The sequence below is a fragment of the Drosophila innubila genome (genome assembly GCF_004354385.1).
Source record: "Drosophila innubila isolate TH190305 chromosome 3L unlocalized genomic scaffold, UK_Dinn_1.0 0_D_3L, whole genome shotgun sequence".
Taxonomy (NCBI): domain Eukaryota; kingdom Metazoa; phylum Arthropoda; class Insecta; order Diptera; family Drosophilidae; genus Drosophila; species Drosophila innubila.
The window spans coordinates 9508039-9530042 of NW_022995376.1; the positions used below are offsets into that span (position 1 = coordinate 9508039).

The 22004-nt window shown below is 39.6% G+C and overlaps 4 protein-coding genes across 10 annotated transcripts in view; 3 read left to right on the plus strand and 1 right to left on the minus strand.

Moving 5' to 3' along the window:
- Nucleotides 1-360: 360 nt before the first annotated feature.
- Nucleotides 361-9571, minus strand: LOC117787683 (GATA zinc finger domain-containing protein 10). 6 transcript variants are annotated; one of them, XM_034626271.1, is made up of 11 exons: nucleotides 8873-9571; nucleotides 8385-8780; nucleotides 7630-7695; nucleotides 3884-4057; nucleotides 3556-3829; nucleotides 3306-3419; nucleotides 2344-2418; nucleotides 1348-1443; nucleotides 1015-1253; nucleotides 851-944; nucleotides 361-791 (listed from the first exon to the last, which is right to left on the minus strand). In XM_034626271.1, exons 2-11 carry the CDS (start codon nucleotides 8462-8464, stop codon nucleotides 678-680), a joined length of 1326 nt encoding a protein of 441 aa, XP_034482162.1. In that variant the 5' UTR covers nucleotides 8465-8780; nucleotides 8873-9571; the 3' UTR covers nucleotides 361-677. The 6 variants fall into 6 exon arrangements, with proteins under 6 accessions (XP_034482162.1, XP_034482161.1, XP_034482160.1 ...); XM_034626270.1 differs by having other exon boundaries at nucleotides 8839-9571; XM_034626269.1 differs by having other exon boundaries at nucleotides 8385-9571.
- A 649-nt stretch (nucleotides 9572-10220) lies between these two features.
- Nucleotides 10221-13779, plus strand: LOC117787383 (unc-112-related protein). Its single transcript, XM_034625891.1, has 3 exons — nucleotides 10221-10401; nucleotides 10532-10870; nucleotides 10977-13779. The coding sequence occupies exon 3, from the start codon at nucleotides 11049-11051 to the stop codon at nucleotides 13191-13193; it is 2145 nt and encodes a 714-aa protein (XP_034481782.1). The 5' UTR covers nucleotides 10221-10401; nucleotides 10532-10870; nucleotides 10977-11048; the 3' UTR covers nucleotides 13194-13779.
- Nucleotides 13780-14495: 716 nt separating this feature from the next.
- LOC117787053 (DNA-directed RNA polymerase III subunit RPC5) lies at nucleotides 14496-16127 on the plus strand. The gene is made up of 2 exons (XM_034625498.1): nucleotides 14496-15677; nucleotides 15733-16127. Exons 1-2 carry the CDS (start codon nucleotides 14583-14585, stop codon nucleotides 16075-16077), a joined length of 1440 nt encoding a protein of 479 aa, XP_034481389.1. The 5' UTR covers nucleotides 14496-14582; the 3' UTR covers nucleotides 16078-16127.
- A 384-nt stretch (nucleotides 16128-16511) lies between these two features.
- The window catches only part of LOC117788294 (IQ motif and SEC7 domain-containing protein 1), a 36161-nt gene continuing 30668 nt past the window's right edge, over nucleotides 16512-22004 (plus strand). For both annotated transcript variants that reach the window (XM_034627014.1, XM_034627015.1), the window contains exon 1: nucleotides 16512-17278. In XM_034627014.1, the coding sequence (XP_034482905.1) occupies nucleotides 16941-17278 (338 nt within the window). In that variant the 5' untranslated portion in view covers nucleotides 16512-16940. The remainder of the gene's footprint in view (nucleotides 17279-22004) is intronic.

The following is a 22004-nucleotide window of genomic DNA, read 5'->3' on the forward strand; positions in this document are numbered from 1 at the left end:
AAGCTGGACGTGTTTGTATTATATAAAAATTAAGATATTAGCATTTAATTGTTGTGTACAATTATTTAACAAAAATGTTCGGCAAGTTCAGTAGTACTCATATGCCAAAAATATTCTTGAGTTAAAAGTTTTAACTAATTTGCAATAAACAAGGAAGATTCAAGTATTGTGCTTGACGCCTAAGACGTTAGTGTGTGTTCCTTCTTGTTAAGTACAAAATAAGGCTAGTGTGGCGCGTCTTACAAATAATTGTTTTGATTTCGATTTAAGGATAGTGTTGAAACAAATTGCTTACAGAATTATAAACGCTAGGATAACGAACAAATAGATCATTGCTTTTCAACAGACATCGAGAGCATATGAGTTTAGTGTTTAGTTTATACAATTTTTAATATTTCCCATATTTGTTACTTATCAATGCTTATAAAAGTTTACATTATTAAAGTTACAATTGGCAAGTATAAGTTTAAGTATTTGTGGTTTCTGTCGTTTGTCACTCTCGTAGTTCGTTAAAGTATTAGTAATATCTCGAGATGTCATATTGCTGAGTGTCTTTTGTCTGGTCTTTATGTAAAGTTTACCGAATATCCCCCCTCGTATTTCATATGAGTTTTGGACCTTGCAGGCCCTTAAGTGTGTAACTAGCTAATCGATATACGATTAGTGAGACGTCTTCATCATTCGCCCGCCATTTCATCAAGCCGACAGCGCACAGCGTGCTCCAAGACCTCCAGGCTACCATAATCTAGCTCCTTGACCAGGCACAAAGTGGCTGACAACAAGTTGGAATTCTGCAAAAAATTTAACAAGTTTCATTATGGTTGAAATTCAATTTTAAAAAGTTACTCACTCGATTGACAGGTCGTCGATGAAATCCGCCATAATGACTCAGAACTGCGGCCGACACATTGCTAACCGAATCACTGTAGCGACCCTCGGGGCGTCTATAAAATTAGAAATTATTGATTACATACAATTGACTGTACGATTGATAAGATTATTAGCTGACTTTACCTAGATCTAGGTCGCTCTTCCTCATATTCACCGCCATTTTCCCGCGCACTTCCATTTCTATAGGTCTCGGGTCCCGCACTACGTCGCTGCTGCTGATAATGTAACTGCATTTGGCTGCCATAGGGATTGTGATGCACCTGAGGCGTCGTATGTTGCTGATGCTCCTCCCACTCGGTTAGATCGGTTTGACTGTGCCGATAATGGGCTGGATATGGTGAACGATCGGACTGATAGTATTCCTAAATGCAGAAAGGAATAACATAATTAAAAGGTTTCACTGTTTAGATACAAAATATTGAGAGTAATCCTCCTGGTTGCTGGGGCGATGCTTACCTTCATCGAGTGTGAGGATATGCTGGGCGGCAGAGGCGTTGGACGCACCTCTCTGTAACCAACATGTGGACTCTCCTGATCAGAGCCCGGTGAGTGCTATGCGATTATGTTGTTGTTGTTGTTGTTTTGGTTAATAGTGTGGTGCGTTTTAGTCGTTGTTGTTGTTGGGACGGGAGCACAAAGTAGTCGTTAATTGCCATTTTAGTATCAGATCAACTCATATTACGAAATGCTGAGCTTATTGTCGACGCTACACTGGAATCTCCAAAAATGTACACAATTCTTAGACTGGCCTAACCCCTTTTTGTTGTCTTTGTTTTCCTCTAAGAGTTTCTCTTTCTGGTTTTTATAATGACCCATTTAATCAGTTTAAGTTTTTGGGTTCTGTGGCAATTATGCTTCTGTTGCTGTTGTTGTTTAGCCTTGTCTCGGTTTCAGTTTCTCTATCTTTCTCTCTCGCTGTGCTCAAAGTCAAATGATGTTGGCAGCACGACTTAACCCAGAAAGCATAGCCCCCTCCCCACCGTCAGACAATGGGCCAAGCAAAAAACTATAGAATAGAACTGGAAAACCTTAACCATGCCAGTGCCACATCGCGTGACTCGTTCACGCGTAACACGCCGCCCAACAAGGGCCGACTGCGGCTCAAGTGTGACGTATACACGCCCAAAAAAAATAGCTACAGTCAAGCACACTCGACTGTGAAAAACCCTTTACTTATGCTGTAAAATGCTCAAGAGACTCTGTCCTTATATAACAAAAAATCTAAAATGAAGTAACTTCACCATTCAAAGTTTATTATCCGATCGTGATAAGATTTTATAAATCTGATTAAGAATATGTTTACCTTATGGGGTTCTGACAAACTTAATAGACCCTTTGCTTTTTTTAATACAGGGTCCAAAAAAAAAAACAACTAGTTCTACATTAACTAGGCTCGACAACAAGCTCATCACAGTTCGTAATATATATGGTAATATGCTAGGAGAAACTTACATCATATTGATGAAAGGAAGTGCGTTGCTCTTTAGTAATAGTATTATATTTGGGCGATGGCGGGTGCGCGGGTTCCTAGGGAGATACCATAGAATAGGACAAGCCAAAAAAAAAATATGTGGGTTAGTGTTTAGTTTTTGTTGGTTGATATGTGGTCACGACATTAGGTTAACGACCTCAAGGTGTTGCCAATACATTAACTTAAGGGATAAACTTTGCAGTCCCAATTCCTTCCTAAATGTGTGAGTTTAAGGATAATCAAAAATAAAATAAACTCTTATCTATAAGTTTAATAATTACAATAAATTGAACAAATACTGATTCAAAACTGTATGCAGAAATAAAGGATAATCCATTTAAATTAAACTTTTATCTATTCAATCTAGAAGAATTTTCCACTGCTATTTCCTGCTTTTTCCCCAACAACTTCTATGATAATTACAATAGGACAGATTTAAGGATAATCAAAAATAAAATAAGCTTTAATTTATAAGTATAATAATTATAATAAATTGGATATTCCATTTAAATTAAAATTTTATCTATTCAATCTAGAAGAATTTTCCACTGCTATTTCCTGCTTTTTCCCAACAACTTCTATGATAATTACAATAGGACAGATTTAAGGATAATCAAAAATAAAATAAGCTTTAATTTATAAGTATAATAATTATAATAAATTGGATATTCCATTTAAATTAAACTTTGATCTATTCAACCTAGAAGAATTTTCCACTGCTATTTCCCAACCATTTCTATACAGTATCTATTACAGTATTCAGCTGGATTTTATCCGTCAAACTAAACTAAATAACATATTTTACTGCATAATCCTAACGTAAATATCATTATCGGTTATTCGCCAGACATTCTGCCAACTAACGCGAACTCAATTAGAGACCCGTCATAAAGCCAATTAAATTTGCCGTGCACTAATGTCCCCTCGTCCCCCGATGGTTTACCTTTGTGGGTGTTGGGGGCATTGAGTTTTGCACTTGATTACTATATAAATCAGTGATGTTATTGGTTACACTTCCATCCGAGTTATTTGCAAGCGGACTTGCTAATTGTGGCGGCTTGTTAATAATGGGAATTTGTAAAAATAGTTGTAGTTAAAATGTGAGACGCAGTAGTTAGTGACTAAATTAAGGATTTTCGTGGCAAGTGTGATAGTGTTTGTTGTTGTGGATTGCAGCAAAGGAATTCAGTTACCTCTTTCATGGGACTCGAGCTGCTTCTCTGCATCTGTTGTTGTTGTTGCTGCTGCTGCTGCTGCTGATGTGGTGGTGGCGGTGAGTGTTGCAATGGCTGCTGCTGCGGAGAGCTGCGCTGTTGATGCTGTTTCGCCTCATAGGCATCCTCATAGACATCATCCTCGGCAGGTGTACCAACGCCGCGCAGTGCTTCGTCCATCTCCTCCTGTGTGATGTCCACATTATCCAGTTTCTTGAGGTTGGGTAACGCGCGTAATACAATCGAGCGATAGCTACACCAAAAGGTGTTTAATGATGCTTGCCACAAGTATGTGTTGGTTACTTACTTTGGTCCCGCAGCCTCACAGCAGGGATTCTCCTCCAGCCACAAAGATTTGAGCGCCGGTAGGTTTTGCAGATAAGATATTTCATTGAGATTCTGAATATTATTTTTACGTAAATACAGCTCCTGTAGTTTTGTGCAGTCTTCAAAAGGTGCCAAAGTGGTAATTTTGTTGACGCTGCAATTAAGTAGTAGAAATTAGTGATATAAAAATACATCGAAAAGTAAACAACTTAATATTAAACTACATAAACTAAATATTCTTGACGATTAATCGAGTTTATAAAGTGGTTTTTCATGAAAAATCGACAACTCAACTCAAATTTGATTCTGCTCCAAATTTGAAAATTTAATAATTTTCTATTACAGTCCATTTTTTTATATTTTTACTTAACACTTTATCAAAAACTTCAAACTGTCATAACTTTGCCAAAACTTAACCGATTTTCATGCGGAATACCATTTTGATCATTATTTGGCCTCTATTTTGATTCTGTATCAAAACATTATTTGTTTAGAAAATTCCATTTTTTGGTCATCACTGTCATATTTTTCCATACCTACCCCTTAAGACTTTTTCAATAACTTCTAACTCTCATAACTTTGCCAAAACTTGACCGATTTTCATGAGGAATACCATTTTGATCATTATTTGGTCTCTAAATTGATCCTACATCAAAACATTAATTAGTTAGAAAATTACATTTTTTGGTCATCACTGTCATATTTTTCCATACCTACCCCTTAAGACTTTATCAAAAACTTCAAACTGTCATAACTTTGCCAAAACTTAACCGATTTTCATGCGGAATACCATTTTGATCATTATTTGGCCTCTTTATTGATTCTGCATCAAAACATTATTTGCTTAGAAAATTCAATTTTTTGGTCATCACTGTCATATTTTTCCATACCTACCCCTTAAGACTTTATCAAAAACTTCAAACTGTCATAACTTTGCCAAAACTTAACCGATTTTCATGCGGAATACCATTTTGATCATTATTTGGCCTCTTTATTGATTCTGCATCAAAACATTATTTGTTTAGAAAATTCCATTTTTTTGTCATCACTGTCATATTTTTCCATACCTACCCCTTAAGACTTTTTCAATAACTTCTAACTCTCATTACTTTGCCAAAACTTAACCGATTTTCATGAGGAATACCATTTTGATCATTATTTGGCCTCTAAATTGATCCTACATCAAAACATTAATTATTTAGAAAATTCCATTTTTTGGTCATCACTGTCATATTTTTCCATACCTACCCCTTAAGAACTTTTCAATAAATTCTAACTCTCATAACTTTGCCAAAACTTAACCGATTTTCATGCGGAACACCATTTTGATCATTATTTGGCCTCTATTTTGATTCTGTATCAGAATTGGAAAATACATTTTTTTGTTCCTCACTGTCAATTTTTCCCTAGACATTTTTTCAAAAACTTCAAGCTGCCATTTATTAAAGATTTTTTACAACTGAAAGTTTCGACCTCTTTTCTCTAAATTTAGGACTCGTTTTCTTCAAGTGTATTACCATATTAAGTGACAAAGACGCCCCGCTTAAGTGCCATGAATCATTTTAAAGTTATGCCGGGACGGCCACACAAAAGATACAAAGATACATTTGGTAGCGTGTCGGCTGATGCTGCACGAGGTCATTAACTTTGTGGAGAGGGAACTTTCTTAATGCATACCGTTACCGGGAACAAGCTGACGGAGCATGGCATGCTAAGCGCTCTCAGTTAGTTGGACAGACATTCATAATAAGCGCATCTTTGTCATCGTCTAGGTCAGGTTCGCAGTTCGCACATCTTTCAGGCGCTAATTGCTACTAAATTGCCAATTTGGCGGGAACTGCGCGTGCTTTGATTACTTAACGTTTCCTCATGTTCAGATAAGATAAGTATTGATTGCTGTGCTTGCCGCAGAATAAAAATAAAACCTGAACAGACAGAAGATACTTCTAAACTTAGCTGAACCGTTTTCCGATCGTAAATGGCACACGGGTGCATTGCCACGTATAGTTTTATTTTTCTTTGGAGGCATACTATACTATTTATAGTGTTGGGAAACTGGCACATGATACTCAAAGGTAACCATAAACCTAGGTATCTACTCGTCTCACTAATATGCATAGTTAGAGTCACATTAGACTGGCATCATCAATGTCTTTCAAGGTTAGCACTTAGGTTTCAAGTAGCTCTAAGGGGAAATAATAATAATGGAAACCAGCAAAGTGCAAACAGCACGCAATGCAAATCAATATTAAGTTTTCTTCATTTTTTTTTCATAGCTTATAAAAAAAATTATCCAAGCATGCCAAGCAACCAGACGAATGAGTAATACTCGAACTACAAAACTAAAACTATGGCTTTGAATATATGTGGGCACATGAACTGATTTATGGATAGACTACAACGACAACGACCTACGCCTGCCATTGCCTAGTACAACAATCTCCAGTTCCCAATCACAATAATATGCCAGCCTTAAATGGCTAACAGAAACTTTGTTAAGGCTGCTCAGTCACATGCAACAAAAAGGGTTTCCTTGTTAAATGCAAATCAAATACACTGACGCAATTGGGGGGCTATGAAAGTTATTGCCCCTTGTGGCTGACTTGCTTTATCTATGAACTGATAATGCTTATTAATTCCCAGCAAATGCTTTAATTGAGTAACCTCATTCACTGATAACGTTGACTGTTAAGTATGAGCTGACATGATCATGATTTAAGTAACCCCAGGGGGTCGAACCGTAAAAGATAAACAAATAGACAAGACTTTCCGATGGGAAAATATTCTAAATACTCTTAACTTAAATCTGAACTTAAACTATAAAAAATCGTGCTCATTTGCATTGCTCAATGAGAGGAAATGAAAACCATCTGTTTGCCACAAGTTGACTTGTTAAGCCTTCCTTTTTAGGCGCTTAATAAAGATATTATAAAACGTGTATTTATAGTCAAGACGTGCAGTATGTTGCCCAGATGACAAACAGTTGGCTTGCAAATCGATCGAAACGACCTTGACAGTCAAAACAATGATTTTTATTTTGCCTTAAAAGGCAACAATGCAGCAAGGCAACAAAATGCGAAAATAACATTGAAGAAAACTTAAAAATATACTTGGCATAATCATCACCTACAAGCAAGCCCCAAGTAAGTATCTACAAGTACAACAGCTTGTATATAGTATCTTGTATCTTTCATATTGTATCTTGTATCTGTAGCAGCAAGTGCGTTATTCCTACGCATTTTAGACAACCCACGCCGTCTGCTGGGCATTCGCTGGACGCAAAACTAGAAACCTACAAAAAGCCAAGTCGTTGTTGCCAATTTTGGTGCTCCCACAACTTTTGTTATATTGGTTGTTGTTGTTGTAGTTTGTAGTTGTTGCTGGCTTTTTGCATTAATTACGCGCTTGAGCGTGCCAAAGTTTTTTTCGCTTGCTTGCTGATGATGATGATGATGCCGCTGCCTCTTGCTGTGCTGGAATGACATCATTTGAGCACAAGTATCTTATGGATAGGTACTTATACCCTGTATCTCTCCCTCTCTAACTATATCTTTCTCTCTCTCTCTCACTCTCTATCCTATTCTTAGAAGATTTATTAAGCGCCGCAAGCGGTTGATTGAATTTTAAATCAATCAAAAGACAACGCAGCAAATAAGCGTAACGGTTGTTTAATCTATAGCAGCCCAAAATTGGATAAATTCACAGAAGAAAGTATACGAAACTTACCTAAGCGCCAAGACTTCAACACCCCGCATGCGTTTGATTATGTTAACATCGCTGAGATCACTACCCCTATAAAGAAATGAAGAAAGAAATGAAATATTAATAATGGAAATATTATATTTCATCAACCTGAGACGTTAAGATTTATAAGAATATACATATTTTTTGTAATTTGCAAGTTTAAGTTAAAAATAAAATGTAAGTGTCATTAATAATGTTATAAAAGAAAGAAATGCGATATTATTTATTTATTTTTATAAAAAGAGTTTTACTTCAAGGGATTCTTAAAAGATTTACATTTAAACAGAACATATTTCATATTTGATTAATGGCAAGCTTTAAGCAACTTTCAGTCGAGTCAAGAGCTTTGAGTATGCCTTTTAGAAATGCAGCGCAATTTCTTAGCCTTCTAACGACACTTGAAGCGTTAAAGTGCCTGCCTAGCAGCACTATCAAGATGCTGGAGTGATGCTTAACCCCCTAGGAGCCGTTGGACTCGACATAGATAGAGACGAGCAAGTGGACAACGCAGGCGAAACTGGTTAGAAGCTGTCTGCTGGCTGCTTCCACTTGCCCGATAATGGGATTTGGGTCAGTCAGGCAGGCAGGCTGACTGACTAACTGACTGGGGAACTGTGCAGTGAAAGCGGCAAAGTGGGCAGATCCCCAAGCCCAGAGATCATGGGCACAGACTATGATAGGCTTTCACTGCAGCTTAGATACATACTCTTAGATACTTTAGTTCAGGCTTAACTTACCAGCAATTGAGCTTTTTAATTAGACCCAGATCCGATTGCTTTGAACGGGCAATGACCATTTCCTCCGTTAGACGCGACATGTTTGTTGTTTATTGTTTGTTGAATTGAACAACCGCTGATGCTTAGTACTATTTGGCTATAATGGCTGCAAACAGGTGTGCCACGGTCTGAACTATGTAAGCTAAATGCGCACTCTTTTTGCTGCTGTATGTGTGCCTGTCTAGATCTGACTGTATTTTGTAAATAGCGAAAGGTGAACAACAAAAGTCCACAACAGGTTACTACGATGTTGTAGCTTTTATTTGTTGTTGTTGCTGTTATTAAAATCAGTAGCGTAGCGTAGGCGTGGGCACCATCCGTAATTATTTACTGTCAGTCACAGAGTTTGAAAAGTATCTGTAATGCGCCAGGTAGAAATTTAGTATATAGATAAGTGCCTTGCACTTCGTACTACCCAAAAGCTGTAAAGCTGCGCTGGCGTAACTCACACGGATGACTAAGCGCCGCTTTTGTTTTTGTTGTTATTATTATTATTATTATGTGTATTATTATTGTCTTGTTGCTTGTTGCAGCGGCTGTTGCTTTACAAGCGATTGCGCGTTTTTTGTAACTATTAACGTAATTCACTTTTCAACTCGCTCACTGTTTCTCTCCTTTCTTTCTTTCTCACCCTATCCGCTCTGTTCACACTATCTTTGCACAACTTTTACGAAGTTTTCTCAATTTGTTGCTGTTTTAGTTTTGCATATTTCCTTTATGATATTTGCACATTCCGTTGCAGCAGTCTTGAAATTTTGGCTGTTTGGATCGATTTTTCCGTTGTTGAATGAATTTTCCCGTTCTCGTATAAAGAAATACATGAAAATTCCTAAACATATGATTATTGAATTGAATGTGCTCAGTTTTTTATATGAATATTTGACACAATTGTAAACGCAATCTTAGTTTCATTGCTTTTGTTTTGCCGTTGTTTTAACAAAGATTTTCCGATTTTTCATGCACAATTTTCCTAGCTGACTTTTCCACTCACACACCCATGCACGGACGCGCTCGTTTACAGGTATTCGTTTGGATTTGCTCTGTGCGTGCGAGCGAGATAGCATGCGGCCGCGTATTGAACTCAACGTTCGGCTAACTGAGAGATACTTTCTGTGAATACGTGCGCTCGAAGAGACAGCGCCGCAACGACTGGCGCTTTGGGGCTGAATGGGAGCTTTCATTGTGTTTGTTTACGAATGCCGTGTGAAAGGCAACGGCCGTTGGTTGGTGTGCGTGCGTGGCAGTGTCAATGGCAGCCCTTGCTTGCGCTTGCAACATGTGCTGGTTGCAAGAGCAATTTATTAATATTTAAATTTACATTACTTTTACGCATTTGACAAAATTATTAACTAATATAATTGGTAAATTGCCAAATTCCTTGTAGGGTTGTAAAGCGCCATCGATACATCGATTTGAATGAGCGGTTTTGAGTGTTATCGATATCAATATTTTACTAATTATTAAATTAAAAGCAATTAAAAAAATAATACTATTTTACAAACGCCTTTATTATAAGTTTTAATAATTATTTGATAACATACTCATGTTAGTTTGCAAATTAATTTATATCATAAGATGTGCGATTAATAATATTAGGAATAGGTTTTTTTTTTTATTTTTCTGAGATTAAGTGTGTGCTAAGTAATTGATAAGTTGATCTGCAATTTATTAACAGTAGTAGATTTAAAAATCATTTGATTTTAAATATATTTCTTTTGAGAATACTATCGCCAAGATCAACGATAATTGTGCAATCGATAGCAGCGATAAGTGCTCCCAGCCGATAACAGCCGCAGTCGAAGGCAAAGGCCGATGATGACGAACGTGAAAAATCTTCTAAAAATAAATTAAACTTATTAAGCGACAGATTATAGAAGCTTGGGCAATACAAATAGCCAAAAAAAAATACAGTGTATATAGCCAAATAAACAAGCCATAAACAAACATATATATATTTATACATTTGCAAATACAAAATGTAAGCAAAATTAAACGAAAACACGTCGCGTCTTCGTCGTTTCGTGCTGATTTATTTATGAATTAATTTCTCTCTCTATCTCGTTTTGGCTTTGTTCACGAATCGGTCGTCGTCGCTGTCGCCGTCGCAGTCGCAAACGCCCGTATGTGTGTGGAATTTTGCAGCATTCATTAGTATTTGTTGTGCCGTGGGACGACAACGACGTCTCCACCGTTCGAAAAACTTTAATTAAACAGTGAGGGCAGAAAAATAAACGATAACCTTGGACGTATGTTGCCAAGGGGGTAAAAGAGGAAAGAGGCAAAATAACAATTGAGCGAGAGGCGAGCATTAGAAGTGGAGCTGGAGCTGCAGCTGGAGCTGTTGAAAGCTAAGCAAACATCTGGTGCGATAAGGGCACCAGCAACAACAACTACAATTTGTATTGCAAAAATACATTTGGATAGAAGCAGTCTGGGATAGAACAAACGTACGTATGTATGTACGATTACGTCATCGTTTGAGCAATTTTTCAACAACAACAAATATCGTAAACGAAATCAAGTGATTTTCTTGTTTCTCTAATTCATTTCTAGTTATTGGCCCAAGTGCTTGTGTGTGTATTTGTATATTTCCTAAAATAGGAAAAACGGCAAAACAGTCGCAAGATGATTCATGTGGGCGAAAACACATGGAACCTGCGGATTCTCATCACAGATCTGCAGGTGGAGAAGACACTGCGTGTCCGTGGTGACCAGCACATTGGCGGCGTCATGCTGCAGCTGGTCGATCCCGAAATGCCCAAGGATTGGTCCGATCATGCGCTCTGGTGGCCCGCCCGCAATATCTGGCTAACACGCACGCGCTCCACTCTGGACCAGGCTGGCGTACAATCCGATTCATTTCTGTACTTTACGCCCATGCACAAGACACTGCGTGTTCAGTTACCGGATTTGCGTCAACTGGATTATCGTGTCAACTTCTCGATCAAAACATTTGGCGCTGTGGTCAATCTGTGTAAGGATCTGGATATACGCTATCCGGAGGAGCTGTCACTGTGCAAACCCGTCGAGCAGGAGCATTTAAAGAAGAACTTCTCCAAGCTGCCGCAAAAGATGATACCCGTGGCGGAGGCCAATGGCACCGCATATCTGCAGCCAGCACCGGACACCAACTCCTTTGTGCCCATCACGAATGCCTACAATGGCAGCAACGGCAGCCTGGACAGATCCCATGGCAATGGCAATCTACTCTGCGCTCCTGCCTCTCCATACGGCACAACACCACGTCGGGCGGCGACTGCACCCGGCACGCCCATCAGTTCGCCCACTGGCACCTGGAGGCACAACACCAGCAACAATGGTTACACGGCCTACGATTCGGGCTCCAGTTACGGTGACTTGCAGGAGAATCTGGCCGTCTCACCACGCGCTCCCAGTCCCGATGTCCGAGCTCGACTCGTGCGTCCCAAGACGCTTGTGCAGAAGGCACGCCTGAATGTGGGTTGGCTGGACTCCTCGCTGTCCATCATGGAGCAGGGTGTGCGGGAATACGATACGCTCTGTTTGCGCTTCAAGTACTACACGTTCTTCGACCTGAATCCCAAATACGATCAGGTGCGCATCAATCAGCTGTACGAGCAGGCCAAATGGTCCATACTCAACGAGGAGCTGGACTGCACCGAGGAGGAGACGCTTATGTTTGCCGCCTTGCAGTTCCAAGTGAATCATCAAACGGATTTGCATCCGCCTGGCCTTGACTCGAGCATCGATGCAACTGTCCAAAAGAATGGCGGTGACGATGACATTGATTCGGCGCTGAACGAGCTGCAGATTACGCTTGAGGGACCTGGTGGAGGTGGCGATGCGGGCAACATTACCCGCATCCCTGAGCTATCGGATTATTTGCGCTTCCTGAAGCCACAGCTGTTCACGCTCAAGGGCTACAAACGCTACTACTTCACATATCGTGACCTGCATCTGCATCTGTACAAATCGCAGGACGACTCCCGTCGTGGTGCGCCCAGCATCAGCATCAATCTGCGCGGCTGCGAGGTCACTCCCGATGTGCATTTAGCCCAGGGCAAGTTCGGCATACGGCTGGAGGTGCCGCCGGAGGGCAGGAACGGACCGAACAGCGAGTTCTGGGTACGCTGCGAGAATGAGGAGCAGTATGCCAAATGGATGGCTGCCTGTCGCCTGGCGGCCAAGGGACGCTCCCTGGCAGACAGCAGCTATGACAGCGAGGTGAGCAGCATACGTTCCCTGCTCCAGATGCAGAAGCCGGCACAAGCAGCGCCCTTGAACATCAATCCACGCAGCGTGGACGCCGTCGATTATCTGTCACCCAAGATGCTGCGCAAGTTGTCCAGCAAGGCGGTGCAACGCATCCTGGAGGCACATGCCAATGTGCGTCAACTCCAGCTGATGGATGCCAAGCTGAAGTACATCCAAGCCTGGCAATCTCTGCCAGACTTTGGTGTCACACTGTTTGTCATCAAGTTCGATGGCCACAAGAAGGAGGAGCTGCTGGGCGTGGCACATAATCGCATCATGCGAATGGATCTGAATACGGGAGATCACATCAAGACATGGCGTTACAATACCATGAAGGCCTGGAACGTTAACTGGGGCATTAAGTGCATGATGATTCAATTCCACGATGAGAATGTCGTCTTCTCTTGCCTCTCCGCCGACTGCAAGGTGGTGCATGAGTTTATCGGCGGTTACATCTTCATGTCCATGCGATCCAAGGAAAATAATCAGACGCTCAACGAGGAAATGTTCCACAAACTGACGGGCGGCTGGTCATAAATTGATACTAAATGTTAGCTGGACTCCTTGAGAGTCCAACAAGTGCCAAGCACAAAAACTGTCGCATGTTTTAAATCGTCTTTAAATCAGAATTAATTGATTTGTGTGTGTAAATGTTATTGGCAATTGAATGCCGCTTTTTTAGGCTTCTCTTGTCAGCGTTAATATCTAGACTAATAATGTAATACTTGTAATACCCCTCCAAAAATTAATGGGGACCCATGTTGTGCCTTGCGAAACGAAACAAACCGAACCGAAACAATAGTCTAACCAAGTCAAAACTCCATGTCCAATGTGCGTACTAAAACATTATAGAAGAAACGTGTTTTTCGTGCCTCGTTATCAGTATAATTTGTATGTAGTTGAAATGGGTAGAAGAATAACTCGTCGACAAGCTAATCAGTCTTTTTGTACTACTTTTTTTTATTGTCTGTTTATGTCAAGAAACCAGATTCAGATTCATATTCAGATACGAAACTGTTCGAGTGGCCTTGCAACTGCTTTGCAAACTAACCAGAAAATTTTTATATATTGTATATTTATTAAACAAATTAATAAGCAAATAAATTATTTTATATGTTTTTAATGATCGTAAATTGTGAGTGTCTGTTTTTTTTCTCGGTTTCCAGGCACTTAAAACTGAGATACGAGCTGGGAACTTGAACTGCAATTAGTCATTGAGGGGCGTGCTACGATTCGAGCCGCAAGTCTGTGTTGATGCAACAGCATTTTTGTAATATAGAGTGTGCTATTGTTATTAATAACATTTTCAATTGAATTGATAAGCGACTCGTTGTCACAGACAATATTTATACAACGCATACCATATATAAAAGGGGGGATTATGCACAAGATACATCGAATTAAACATACATATATTGTCTGATTGATGACTTGTGAGCGGACCATAAACGGGTGTGCGGACTTTGGAGCAACTTCTCACAGTCTTCTGACACAAGGTCACACGTACAAGGAATGCAAATCTGAAGTTGCGTCAATTTAACTCAATTAAATGTTGAGTCTACTGCAGCTGTGTAAAATGATTACAAGATTAAATGGAATAAACCATGAAACACATCAAATTCGGATTTATGCTGTTGCAGTTGCGCGGAAATGTTAAGATTTCAAATTGAAAAGAACATCGATAAGTTTAACATTTTGTATTAAATTATTGGTCGATAAATAAAATGGCAGCACTGGTCAGCCATTTAAAGCAATCGATAAGAATCAACTCACCCATCCCTAGTAGTTCAACTGCCAGCACTGGGTAAAAGAAATTGAGCCAGATCGGAAACTTTTACCAGATGGGCAACCCTCGGCAACCATACATTGCCCCAAAGAAAAAAAGGTTACTGACGAAATTAAAGTATTAAATAAATCGTAACTGAAATGGACGACGAAGAGGATCCCATTGTGGAGGAGATACCAGTATTTCTATCGAAGAATCTGCAGGACAACTTGTACCTCTTCCAGTATCCCACAAAAACGGAAATCGCCAATCACGACGATGCCATCGTCGTCAATTGTTGTGTGAAACCGTTTACACAGGAAGTCAAGGTAGATTTTGGACTGAATATTGAATCCAAGCACTACGACCGATTCAAGGCCGAACAATTTGCTGTGGCCGCCGATGGCAAGAACACCTATGGAGCTGTTCCGCCCAAGGGAGCGGAAAGACCGACATTCAAGCGTGGCATCATGGACAAACAGGCGTTTACGAGCACGCGTTCCTTGACGGACATCTCGAAGTACGTTGTGGGCATCTACACAGACAAGGAGGTGCATCTATCCCCGCTGGCCAGCATTGTGCAACTGCGTCCCTCACTCAGCCACTTTGACAAGGAAGACAAGCGACGCAAGGCCGAACAGAAGGCCCAAAATGACGATATCGATGACGATGAAGTGGCTCAACAGGTGACTGTGAAGTTTGCACGTGGCACGGGAGCTGGCGCTGCTGCTAAAAAGACCAAGGAACAGCGCGGTACCTATGACAACTTTGTGCAGCGCATTGTGGAGGAGCCTTGGTGTGAGACCTTTTGGCACGCCCGCGACACACCCACTGCGGAGCTGGAGCGCCAGAAGATGTACAGCACGAATCATCAGTCGAATCAGTCGCTGTCGCTGCCAGCCAACGAATATCTGAGCAAACTCTTGCCACACGACGAGCATGTCCAACAGGTGGACGTGGCCAACGTGTTGCCAGTCTATAACAAGGCCATGTTGAAGACCATGCCTCTGCTGGAACAGCTGCGCGTGTTGCTCAAGGATGCCAGGACGCTCTCGTTTGCGGATGTGCTGCACATTCTGTCGGATCACATTGATCCCCATGTGAGTGCAGACAAGGTGCTGGCTCTGCTTCCCCAGGTGGGAATCCTGCTGCACGGCAATTGGGTGCCCAAGTCCGAGGTGGTCTTTCCCGAGAAGATGCTTTCACATGCCAACGGCGTTACGGCGGAGCAAATGATACGCGCCAGGGATTACATAGTAAGCAGCGATTATATTCATAAAATCCTCAAAAACTAATGATCTTGCCTTACAGCTCTACAGATTCTCACGCACGCCGTACCTGTATCGTAACCAGGTGATGACTGCCACACAATTGCCTCCCGCCGAGACTCTGGACGTGCTGAGCACCGTGGCACGCGTTAATTCCACGAAACGCTGGGAGCTTTTACTGCCACCCGACAAGGAGTTTGAGCAGAAGCACGTGGAACTGGTGCAGCGGCAGGAGTTGCATTGGCGTGCCACGGAGCAGTCCTACAATGAAATGGACTGGGCCAAGGAGACGAAGAGAGTTCGCAAGCGATCCACGCGCAAAAGTGAATCCCAATCACAACAAACGACGATGCCGCCGCCTGCAGTGCATGCTCCCACAGAGGCGTAGCAGTGATTAACTGTTCCAGACATTAAAATGAGAAAAATCTTTGTTATAAACAGCATTTTCTTAATGGGGGTATAACAGCTGATCTTTTCCAACTAAAACAAATTAAATTTCGCGCCAATGTCAATTTTTAAACTAACAGCTTGCACTGTTAACTTAACAGTGTCATTTTGAGCATAACAAACTGGCAAAAAGTTCTATTAAAAATGTTAGTGTCTGCTTTATATTTGCAGTTCGGTATGCTTTAAAATATTAGATAATACTAATTTCAAAGTCTGTTCCTTTAATAATTCTAATATTTTACTTCTTTAAAACCAAATTAACGCGCCATCACATTTATCAATTCAACTAAAATGGTACGACTTGCCAGACTGGAAATTTGTTTCTGTGGCCAACCTTTTAGGCCGGGTGGCAACCACGTAGTACGTGCTGCACTCGTCATTCGTGTTTTGACGTCCGAAGCACAAAAGTCAGTTGTGCGTCGCTCGCGCATGTGTTTCAAATCAAATATTTAAAGAGTTTGTTAAGCAGCAGACAACATAGCGAAGTGCAACAATAAGTTAAATATTTGAAAAATAAGCCAATTTGTTGTGAGAGTGCGCCAAGTGCAGGGCGGCCAATGCAAATCAAGTGAATTTCAAATCAAAGCAAACAGCGACTGCGGCGGCGTCGCTTTGTGTCGTGTTGTTCTTTCTTTCGCTTTTAACATATTCAAAGTCGTTTTTTTTTGTTTTGCATCTCCCTCTGTTTGTTGGTCGCGAGTGCGTTTGCGTGGCGCGATGTTCAGCTTTGATCCATAAAGTGCAGCGAGCGAAGTTTGCTTGTGGAGTGTGTGTTTGCCTAATCATAATTTAAATTTGAAAACAATGTCTGAGGCCGAACACAAGACCTTGTCACCAAAGCGCAGCGAGCCTGACGTTGTTGCTGTTGCACCGGAACATCAACAACAGCTGCTGTTGCATCAAACAACTCAATCGCTGCTCATGGCCAGCTCCATGCTCTGTCCCGCTCCCGTGCCCACGCCTCCTCCCCATGCTCAACTCAAATTCAATGTTGAGGATTTGCTGCACGAGAACAATGTGCTCCATGCGAAGCTCAAGGAACTGAGCTTGGAACGCGATCGCCTGCTCTGCGAGGTGTCCAATTTGCGTCTGGAGCTGGACATGTCCGAGCTGAAGCGGTTGCCCCTCGACTTGGATGAAGGGTGAGTTGCAGAAACTGCTTAACTTGTTTTTTATACTACTTTTTACTTATTACTTGGTCTTGGGGGTTGGGGCAACTGAGTCAGCGTTGCGTCATGTCCTCTTTCGTCCTCAAGTCCAGCTGTCAAATTGGTTGCAGGGCTAAAAATGCTCGACTTCTGGTTTTTTTTTGCAACCCCATTTAATGTGCAATTTCCTACCTGTGTTTATATGTGTGTGCGTGACAGTCATGGCCAAATTATTGTAGCCACTTGCGATCGAGGCGTTAAAGTGCGCCTGTTTTTTTTTTAGATTAATTTTTTTTTTGCAAGTCTGAGTCAGCTTTCGTTATGTTTTGCCTCACCTTTTACGCTTATCGCTCCCCACTCCATTTGTTTGCTTTGCTCTTTATTAAATACATGAGAACATACTTATGTATGTATGTATGTATGTATAATTCCCACCTTATCATATGCGCCTTGCTGATAACCCACTGTTATAGATAAATATAGTACACTTACACAGCCAAACGATATTTGATAAGCAGGCCCAAAAATTATCAATATAAGTAGGAATTCAACTACGGAAATTCAATGGCAAGTTTAGGGCAGCTGCTCATTGTACATGTTGCTATTGTTGTTGTTGTTATTATTAGTGTTGTTGTTGCTGTTGTTTCTTGTGCTCGTACTTTCGTCTAGAGATGAGCGTGCGGGCCGTGCCAAGGGTATTTGCTTTGCCCTGACCTAAAAAAGCACGATATTACGTTATTGATATTAATTTAAATTGAAGTCAACACGGCGCTATTGGTTTAAATCGTGTACATAAAGTGAGCATGGAGGGCAAGTGACAACATGGATCATAAATTGATCTGTATGAAAGAAAATTAAAGTTTATACAGTGCTCGCTGCACAATTAGAACCTCTTTGCAATTAGAATATCGTGAATTTTCATATCTGACTGAAAATGATTAAAAATTCCATTAGCTCATGTTAGATAATTAATAAATTCACACTTTTAATGTAGAAATGCTAATCTATCGTAAAATATTTAAATATGAACTGTCGAAAACAGTTCAATATTTGTATAAATTTACAAATATGAATTAAATGATCAACAATATAAAAATGTATAAATTATAGTGCTGTCCCACGTCCAGCTCTAAGTTGTGAAGACTTTAGCTAAAGATTACCCGCACTTAAATGCAGTACAAACACGCAAAGTACACAGAAGATAAATTGGCAACGACTCAGATACACATATCGACATTGAAGTACAATAACTAGAAAAAAAATAGAGATATGAAAAATTAATTTAAATTGGTATGTTTTGGGTTTGTTTTGCCTTGTGGTCATGCCCAGCGTTGAACCCATTTACGCAAATAAGCGCAAGTGTTCAGTTCAGTTCGGCTCAGTTTAGTTCAGTTATCTCTAACCGTTGTTTCGGTGCTCGTTTAACCTCCACGAGTTGTGGCAGAAGATCATGCGGCTAAAGTTCTTTTTGGCGTTGTCTTACTTTAATATTTTTGCGTTGTTCACCTTCGCAAAAGCATTAAATTAAGCAAAAAAAGCATAACGAAAAAGAGAAGAAAGAAGCATTAAAAAATATACATTCTCAAGATGAAAACGTTGAAAATGCGCGGGCAGCTCAAATGAAGTTGTTGTTGTGATTGCTGTGGTTGTTGTGGTGTTGTGGTGTTGTTTGCTCTGCTGCTTTTGGTCAGCCAACACAATTCACAATGTCGTTGGCTTTTGCGCCCAGTCCCGCTGTCAGTCCAACAACTCATTAGCCAAGTTATCATCATCTAATAAAGCTAAGATCAACAACAACTACAACACGCACACACTTCAACTCGAGGCAGTCAGCCAAACAACTCCGGATGGAAATGGCTGTAAAAAAAAAAAACTGAAAAAAGCTGAAAAAAACAACTCGAAAAAAGAAAAACATTTGCCCATTTTAAAATGTCTGCTGAGTGCGATAATTAAGCAAGTTGGAGAGTCTATTAATTTCATACGCCCCTTTTATACTGGTCATCATGAGTGACAGAGCTGGAAATATATAAATAAGGAACAGAGAGAGAGCTAGACAGAATAAATGAATGATAGTATGTTAAACAAAGGGATGAGCAACGGTTTTCGTACCACTTAATGAGTGTGCACTGTGCCAAACAACTATGTATTTAGCAGTTAAATGGGTAATGTCTTCTTTAAAGACAGAGACATGGAGAGAGGTAAAAGGGAGTCAATAAGTTGGTCAAAGAACCTGACTTAAGGTGAATATGTAGATCAGTCAGACACTAGATAAGAGAGGCAGTAAATGCAATGTAAATAAAAGATAATGATAGTTATAGATACACGTTCTCTTCATATCTTGTCTCCATAAAAATAATGTCAATTGACATGCATGACGTAACAATGAGAGAATAGTAGATTCTTTATATAAGCAATTATTATATAAGTATCTGCACATTGTCCCATTTATATGGTTTATTTTTACAAATATTAATAAGAGAAAAAGATATTTATTTGAGAAATGTTCTTAATAAAAAGAAACAATAAATAAAGCATTCTTATTTGTCTATTTTTATATGCTATATGTGATAGGTAATAATAATTAAATATACCAAAAAAAAAAAAAAAAATGTGGTGGTACCTTTAATATTTCGCTGATATATTTGCTAAATAACAAATATTTATTAACATAGAAAATTATTAAAGAACTTGGGGGCATCTAAAATATTTATTTGATATATTTGCTTAATAAAAAGCATTTCATATTATTTCTTTGATCTATTTATGTTATAAATATTTATAGAATTCCTAAAAGACCCATAAATTTAATATATTTTTAACACTTTAACTAAAAATAGTTCTTATATTTATTTCTCAACTTTCTCTTTTTGCAAATATGTATCTAAATTTAAAGTGTATTTTAATGTAAGTGCGGTTGTCTCTTGTATATGATAAGTATCTGGTTAAGTTTAGTGGTTAGTTAATAATTCTTTTCGTTTCATTAGCATGCAACATTTGTTGTTGGGCGTCGGCGTTGTGGCACCTAATTTTAAAACATGCGTGCAGCAAATGTTGTTTCTTCTTGTTGTTGTGGTTGTTGCTCTTAGTTTATTTTTTAATTAAAAGTTATGCTAAATGGACATGCACTGTGCCTCCACATAGAGAGAGGGAGGAAGTCGGTGGCAATGCTGATCTAACCACTCGAGACAGACATCGAGTGAGTCTGTGGGAGCCCAATGGAGTCTCCTCCACTTCTCCCTCTCACCCTCTCCCTCTCTTTCGCTCTCTCGCTGTGTGTGTTTGACTAGACTACAATACAAACTCAACTCGTAAACATACACATAATTATTTATTATGCATGCAATAAACAAAAAATAAAACACTTTTCTCATGAGCCGCCCAAAAAAGTTTTTCAATTGAAAAATGAGATCATCGAGCAGCGGCAAAGAATAATAATTAAAATCACTTGTCTATATCATTTTCTGAAATGTTTAATAAACAATGCCACTGGCGTCTCAAATTGTACTTGTTGCCTTCACTTTCCATGCGAATTTCACTAGCAAAAATACTTTGAAAACCACCAGCTTAAGTCTTAAGTCTTGAGTTTTTGCGGATTAGTTTTGACTACGCAAAACTCACAATGTAATCAATTTGCGAGAGACATTTTGCATTTACTGTGTCACTGTGTGTGTGCTTTGAGCCACAAAAGCTTCAGTGGCTTTGACGATGATTGATGGCCATGTAAATTGAACTGTAACTGGGAATGTGGCTCGTTATCGTCAGAGTTGTTGGCTCCTACAACCAACTTCCGATTCGTGCAACATTTGCTTTCCTATTTTTGTCAAACTCGTGGACAGTACAAGTCACCCAACATGGCCATAACACAGTTCACGATCATCAACAGTCCCGTATTTCATTCTGGTCGCGCCTGCGCCATGATTGACCCAAAAATGGCAAAAGTCTACGATGAATGTGTTAAAAATAATGTGGGATTCGCTTTTTGCTTTGATTTCATTATGGAGAACTGAAGATCAGACCGGCTACCTGAACTTGATTTTAATTATGAACAAAAGTTACAACAACTTAAACAGCTGGTAATAATCATATAAAAAGGCAATAGTTTAAAAGAATACTCTGGAATAGCACATAGTTTAAGATATCTTTAAATCTCCAATCTTATCTTAAAGTACTCAATCGAAAGTTTTGCCATTATAGTTATTTTAAATCTATAGTATCCTACTGCATCTTCTATCACAAAATTGCTGATAAAGTGGAGATTTTATATCAATATGTCATCTCATAGTCTTTAAAGTATAGTTCTGTCTTTATAATTTTTTTGAATCACAAATTTGTTGAAAAAAGTAGAGTTCGGTGTTCAGAATTATGTCCAATCTTATCTTATTGTCTTCAAAGACATTCCTCTAGAATATTTCTGTAAAGACAGCTGAAAAACTCTATTTCTGAGTGAGCTATAAAGTTATTTATATAACAAAGTAGTACGAGTATAATATATGGACGAGTTCTGTCTTTCATCTTCCATCTTATCTTATGGTCTGCTGATAAGATACAGACATTGTATCTTTAAGCGGAAGCTGAGTCAAGTTGGGTGCAAATAGAATCAACCGTAATCTCATCATGTACTGAGTACTTTTCCATATCTTAACTCTGAACTATGCTGCATGGATTGTGGAAAATCGCAAGGAATGTTAAGTGACAGGCACTTCCGTTCTAGGGCTTTTGC

Excerpts from the sequence above, each read along its gene's own strand:
- LOC117787683 (XM_034626271.1), bottom strand. The coding sequence starts at position 8,464 with ATGTCGCGTCTAACGGAGGAAATGGTCATTGCCCGTTCAAAGCAATCG. Across the intron at positions 3,830-3,883 it reads TGTGAGGCTGCGGGACCAAA|CTATCGCTCGATTGTATTAC; the intron begins GTAAGTAACCAA and ends CTTTTGGTGTAG. Across the intron at positions 945-1,014 it reads GAAGAGCGACCTAGATCTAG|ACGCCCCGAGGGTCGCTACA; the intron begins GTAAAGTCAGCT and ends CTAATTTTATAG.
- LOC117787383 (XM_034625891.1), top strand. The coding sequence starts at position 11,049 with ATGATTCATGTGGGCGAAAACACATGGAACCTGCGGATTCTCATCACA.
- LOC117787053 (XM_034625498.1), top strand. The coding sequence starts at position 14,583 with ATGGACGACGAAGAGGATCCCATTGTGGAGGAGATACCAGTATTTCTA. Across the intron at positions 15,678-15,732 it reads TACGCGCCAGGGATTACATA|CTCTACAGATTCTCACGCAC; the intron begins GTAAGCAGCGAT and ends CTTGCCTTACAG.